Source organism: Neoarius graeffei, chromosome 3 (genome assembly GCF_027579695.1).
Source record: "Neoarius graeffei isolate fNeoGra1 chromosome 3, fNeoGra1.pri, whole genome shotgun sequence".
NCBI classification, from domain to species: Eukaryota; Metazoa; Chordata; class Actinopteri; order Siluriformes; family Ariidae; genus Neoarius; species Neoarius graeffei.
In genome coordinates, this window is record NC_083571.1 from 101,192,328 (window position 1) to 101,198,969 (window position 6,642).

A 6,642-nucleotide genomic window follows, 5' to 3' on the forward strand; every position below is an offset into this window, starting at 1 on the left:
ACTGTTTGTTTCTTTTAAATACTTGATAAAGTGATGTAGCTGGCTTGATGTGCTCCGCCATTTTGTTTTTCTCTACTCACGGTATATGAGCTGATAGCCTAGTCATAGAGTAGCCAATCAGAGTGCACGATCGCTCATATGCAGTGAATGTGGATAGAATAATGTACAACCCCGATTCCAAAAAAGTTGGGACAAAGTACAAATTGTGAATAAAAATGGAATGCAATAATTTACAAATCTCAAAAACTGATATTGTATTCACAATAGAACATAGACAACATATCAAATGTCGAAAGAGAGACATTTTGAAATTTCATGCCAAATATTGGCTCATTTGAAATTTCATGAATGCAACACATCTCAAAAAAGTTGGGACAGGGGCAATAAGAGGCTGGAAAAGTTAAAGGTACAAAAAAGGAACAGCTGGAGGACCAAATTGCAACTCATTAGGTCAATTGGCAATAGGTCATTAACATGACTGGGTATAAAAAGAGCATCTTGGAGTGGCAGTGGTCCTCAAAAGTAAAGATGGGAAGAGGATCACCAATCCCCCTAATTCTGCGCCGACAAATAGTGGAGCAATATCAGAAAGGAGTTCAACAGTGTAAAATTGCAAAGAGTTTGAACATATCATCATCTACAGTGCATAATATCATCAAAAGATTCAGAGAATCTGGAAGAATCTGTGCGTAAGGGTCAAGGCCGGAAAACCATACTGGGTGCCCGTGATCTTCGGGCCCTTAGACGGCACTGCATCACATACAGGCATGCTTCTGTATTGGAAATCACAAAATGGGCTCAGGAATATTTCCAGAGAACATTATCTGTGAACACAATTCACCGTGCCATCCGCCGTTGCCAGCTAAAACTCTATAGTTCAAAGAAGAAGCCGTATCTAAACATGATCCAGAAGCGCAGACGTCTTCTCTGGGCCAAGGCTCATTTAAAATGGACTGTGGCAAAGTGGAAAACTGTTCTGTGGTCAGATGAATCAAAATTTGAAGTTCTTTATGGAAATCAGGGACGCCGTGTCATTCGGACTAAAGAGGAGAAGGACGACCCGAGTTGTTATCAGCGCTCAGTTCAGAAGCCTGCATCTCTGATGGTATGGGGTTGCATTAGTGCGTGTGGCATGGGCAGCTTACACATCTGGAAAGACACCATCAATGCTGAAAGGTATATCCAGGTTCTAGAGCAACACATGCTCCCATCCAGACGACGTCTCTTTCAGGGAAGACCTTGCATTTTCCAACATGACAATGCCAAACCACATACTGCATCAATTACAGCATCATGGCTGCGTAGAAGAAGGGTCCAGGTACTGAACTGGCCAGCCTGCAGTCCAGATCTTTCACCCATAGAAAACATTTGGCGCATCATAAAACGGAAGATACGGCAAAAAAGACCCAAGACAGTTGAGCAACTAGAATCCTACATTAGACAAGAATGGGTTAACATTCCTATCCCTAAACTTGAGCAACTTGTCTCCTCAGTCCCCAGACGTTTACAGACTGTTGTAAAGAGAAAAGGGGATGTCTCACAGTGGGAAACATGGCCTTATCCCAACTTTTTTGAGATGTGTTGTTGTCATGAGATTTAAAATCACCTAATTTTTCTCTTTAAATGATACATTTTCTCAGTTTAAACATTTGATATGTCATCTATGTTCTATTCTGAATAAAATATGGAATTTTGAAACTTCCACATCACTGCATTCCGTTTTTATTTACAATTTGTACTTTGTCCCAACTTTTTTGGAATCGGGGTTGTATATTGTCCCTGTTCAATAAATAGAATATCCATTGTGTGAACAGACTCTTCTTACTCAAGACTATTCTAATTTATTATTGTATAACACAGTGTCAAATGGTAATGATAATATTATTAACTTAGCTGATTCATTCTAACAATAAATGAATATGGTGTAAAATAATAAGGTGCTGTAACCGTTTTTATTCTCACCTGCAGATGGTGCAAAGAAGCCGTGGGATCGAGCCAACTCTGCAGAGAGATCATCACTGGTATCAAAGTGAGAGTCTCACAGATCATGGAGTATCACCAGCACATTTAAGAATTATTAAAAATTAATGCCAATGTTCTCAGTACAACTTGATTTGTTTGTAAATCATGGTCTACTGACAGCTGTCATTACATTATTTAAATTTAATTCCTTTCTCTGAATGAATCTGATAATCAGTGATGGTTGTGGGAAAGTTCAAAGTCGTCCTTAAAGAGCGTATTTTACATCGGTTTCACGTACTTGTTACAGAAATACAAAGCGTTTCAGGTGAGGTTTAAATGCTAAGGGAAAGGTGGCTGTGATATTAATTAGTGTAATAACATTTCATACAGGGGCGGCACGGTGGTGTAGTGGTTAGCGCTGTCGCCTCACAGCAAGAAGGTCCTGGGTTCGAGCCCCGTGGCCGGCGAGGGCCTTTCTGTGTGGAGTTTGCATGTTCTCCCCGTGTCTGTGTGGGTTTCCTCTGGGTGCTCCGGTTTCCCCCACAGTCCAAAGACATGCAGGTTAGGTTAACTGGTGACTCTAAATTGACCGTAGGTGTGAATGTGAGTGTGAATGGTTGTCTGTGTCTATGTGTCAGCCCTGTGATGACCTGGCGACTTGTCCAGGGTGTACCCCGCCTTTCGCCCGTAGTCAGCTGGGATAGGCTCCAGCTCGCCTGCGACCCTGTAGAAGGATAAAGCGGCTAGAGATAATGAGATGATGAGATGAGACATTTCATACAAGGAAGTTCCATTGGGGGACTAAAGTATGTCAATGAAGTATTTAACCGCTTAATACTGTCAGGTTTCTATTCAATTATCTGCAGTCAATCATATTATTCAGGAACTGCTAAGAATCCTTCAGTAACTACAGTAAAACTAATACAAATATTATGTAGTTATGATGATAAGGAATGCATGGCTGGACCCAACAATTGAACTTTCTTATCCTGTGTGTGTGTGTGTGGTCTATTCAGAGTTCGACCCGTGGGCAGTAGCACTGACACAGACGCCTTAGACTTGGACAGAATGAAACAAGTAAGTGTTTAGTCTTGTTAAACTGAACTATATGTTCACTATTTATTACACTGTTTGCTTTTTCTTTTATTTGCCGTTCGTTTCTTTACCCGTAGGAAATCCTGGAAGAAGTCGTTCGTGAATTGCACAAGGTGAAAGATGAAATCATTGATGGTATGTTCAGAAATTTCATGAAAAATATAACAGGATGGTACAATACCTTACTTATGCTAATCATGAATTAGTAAGTAACTTACTTGTTTGTATTTTTCCTTCCAGCCATTCGACATGAACTTAGTAGAATTAGCACGACATAATCTCCCAGCCTCATGTGACCCCTCTTTCATGAGCCCTGACCCCTGGCAAGAACTGCTGTAGCTGAAGAGGGGATGACACCCAGCAACGTTACCACCATGTTAAAGCAAATGGATCAGTTTGCTCTAATATGGAGTCTACATTGTGGTCCCCCTCAGATATAAAAACGGATGGAAGACACTTGCACTGACTTCTGTTTTCTGGTTTAAATTTATATTTAGCAGTGACATTTTCAAGCCTTCAATGTCTTTATAGGAATTTGTTCGAGATTTTTTTCCTTTTTTTGAATTTATTATTATTATTATTATTATTATTATTATTGGTGGTGGTGGTGGTAGCAGTGTTTCGGTGGTAGTATGCAAATAGGCATTTAGTAATTTAATAATAATAATAATAATAATAATCTGAACATTGCCCATGTACACATGTCAGCATTTTGTATTGTCTGACTTTTATTTTCCTCTGCTTGTATTAAAAATTTGTTTCTCACCATGATTTTGTAAAAAAAAAAAATTTTTAAAAGTCCTTTTGGCAACACAGATGTGTAAACACTGACAGGAAGGTAGACCATGACACTGGGGGACAGGAGACAAACTTTCTTTTTTGGATATTGCGAAAAAAAAAACACATCACTACATCAGAGTATTTGTGATCATGTTGTTAATAAAAATGTTTATTGGCTAAAAGGGTACAGTGAGATTTTTTGTTTTCAAATTTCACCTTTTTCTGGACTACGTTCTTTCAAGTACATGAAATTAAAAAAAAGTGTGAACATGTGTCGTACAGAAATTAGATGATAATGATTAAACTGTGAGGGGAGGCACAGTGGTGTAGTGGTTAGCACTGTCGCCTCACAGCAGGAAGGTCCTGGGTTCAAGCCCAGTGGCTGGCGAGGGCTTTTCTGTGTAGGTCAGCCTATCCCAGCTGACCATGGGCGAGAGGCAGGGTACACCCTGGACAAGTCGCCAGCTCATCGCAGGGCTGACACACAGAGACACAAAACAACCAACCATTCACACTCAATTTAGAGCCACCAATTAACCTACCCTGCATATCTTTGGAGTGTGGGAGGAAACCCCAGACAGCAGACACGGGGAGAACATGCAAACTCCACACAGAAGGGCCCTCTTCGGCAGCTGGGTTCAAACCCAGAACCTTCTTGCTGTGAGGCGACAGTGCTAACCACTACGCCACCTGAACAGGATAAGTGGCTATGGGTAATGGATGGATGGATTGAACTGTGAGAGATTTGTAGAGGGGACGGCGTAGTGGTTAGCACTGTCGCCTCACAGCAAGAAGGTCCTGGGTTTGAGCCCAGCAGCCGACGAGGGCCTTTTTGTGTGGAGTTTGCATGCTTTCCCCGTGTCTGCATGGGTTTCCTCCGGGTGCTCCGGTTTCCCCCATAGTCCAAAGACATGCAGGTTAGGCTAATTGGTGGCTCGAAATTGACCGCGAGTGTGAATGGTTGTGTGTCTCTAGTATGTGTCAGTCCTGCAATAACCTGGTGACTTGTCCAGGATGTACCCCGCCTCTCGCCCATAGTCAGCTGGGATAGACAGGATAAGCGGTTACAGATAATGGATGGATGGATGAATGATTTGTAGAGGAATCCACTTCAAGCGCGCCCTCTAGAGGCCACATCCCCATTAACATAATTCCATTTTATACTTTAAAAAAAAAAAAAAACTGAGGACCTTTTCAAATACAAGACACTGAGGGGGAAAAACATACATAGGACATGTCAGAGGTTTTATTTTTCACGACTTGTAGTCATTTTTACTCAGTGACAACATACAAACCTGGGCGGCACAGTGCCTAGCACTGTCGCTTCACAGCAAGAAGGGCCTGGGTTCGAACCCAGTGGAGTTTGCATGTTCTCCCCATGTCTGTGTGGGTTTCCTCCACAGTCCAAAGACATGCAGTTCGGTTAATGTGAGGCGGTCTTGGGCTGAAGTGCCCTTGAACAACCCCTGACTGCTCTGGGTGTGTGTGTAGTGTGTTCACTGCTTCAGATGGGTGAAATGCAGAGGATGAATTTCACTGTGCTTGAAATTCATGTGTGCATGTGACAAATAAAGGTTTCTTCTTAAAACCACTCATCAATATGCATAAAAATGTATTTGTTGGTTTCCTGACAGACTTAAGGGCCCCATACACGTTCAAAAAAGTCGTCAAAATTTGGTATCAAAATTTTGATATCAAAATTTTGATGCAAAATGTCCACACACGATTCAATGTTTTTTCTATCAAAAATTCAGCATTGTCAAAAACTTTGACATGGACGCAGCAGTGGCCGTAGCACTTGTGTTCGCTTTGGACAATGAACCGCCTCGGCATCGACGGAAATGGTCGAAAGACTGGTTTTTGAAACGGCGAACGTACGGTCACGTCAACCTCCTCAGAGAACTTCGTCTCAAAGAACCAGAGGACTTCCGTAATTTCCTTAGGATGGATGCCCCATCCTTCGATGAATTATTGGACCTTGTCAAGCCATCGATATTGAAAGAAGACACTGTGATGCGTTCATCTATACCACCAAGTGAACGCTTGTCCATCACACCGAGGTACCTGGCATCTGGAAATTCTTTTGAAGACTTGAAATTCCTGACTGCAACGTCTCCGCAAGCAAAGCCCCCCCCCACACGCATCAATAATTTGACGACTCTTCAAAAAATATCAAAGTGATTTGATATGTCAAAATCTCATCTCATCATCTCTAGCCGCTTTATCCTGTTCTACAGGGTCGCAGGCAAGCTGGAGCCTATCCCAGCTGACTACGGGCGAAAGGCGGGGTACACCCTGGACAATTCGCCAGGTCATCACAGGGCTGACACATAGACACACACAACCATTCACACTCACATTCACACCTACAGTCAATTTAGAGTCACCAGTTAACCTAACCTGCATGTCTTTGGACTGTGGGGGAAACCGGAGCACCCGGAGGAAACCCACGCGGACACGGGGAGAACATGCAAACTCTACACAGAAAGGCCCTCGCTGGCCCCGGGGCTCGAACCCGGACCTTCTTGCTGTGAGGCGACAGCGCTAACCACTACACCACCGTGCCGCCCTGGGTTCAAAATTTTGACGTCAAATTTTTGACATCAAAATTTTGATACAAAATTTTGACGACTTTTTTGAACGTGTATGGGGCCCTTTATTGATGCATTGATATTTATTATTTATTATTTTTGGGTCACTCTCTGTCCATCATGAAACCTGCTGGCAGTGAGCGTTTTTCCTCAAATCTCGCGAGATCTGAAACTAGAGTGGAGAGGCGACGAGATCTCGTTGGGAGACGAAGTG

At 42.5% G+C, this 6,642-nt stretch overlaps 1 protein-coding gene across 1 annotated transcript in view; it reads left to right on the forward strand.

Moving 5' to 3' along the window:
• The window catches only part of evlb (Enah/Vasp-like b), a 168,189-nt gene extending 164,183 nt beyond the window's left edge, over positions 1 to 4,006 (forward strand). The window contains exons 10-13 of the mRNA XM_060916104.1: positions 1,969 to 2,029; positions 2,979 to 3,039; positions 3,135 to 3,192; positions 3,298 to 4,006. Coding sequence (XP_060772087.1) covers positions 1,969 to 2,029; positions 2,979 to 3,039; positions 3,135 to 3,192; positions 3,298 to 3,335 — 218 coding nt within the window. The 3' untranslated portion in view covers positions 3,336 to 4,006. The remainder of the gene's footprint in view (positions 1 to 1,968; positions 2,030 to 2,978; positions 3,040 to 3,134; positions 3,193 to 3,297) is intronic.
• Positions 4,007 to 6,642: the final 2,636 nt, after the last annotated feature.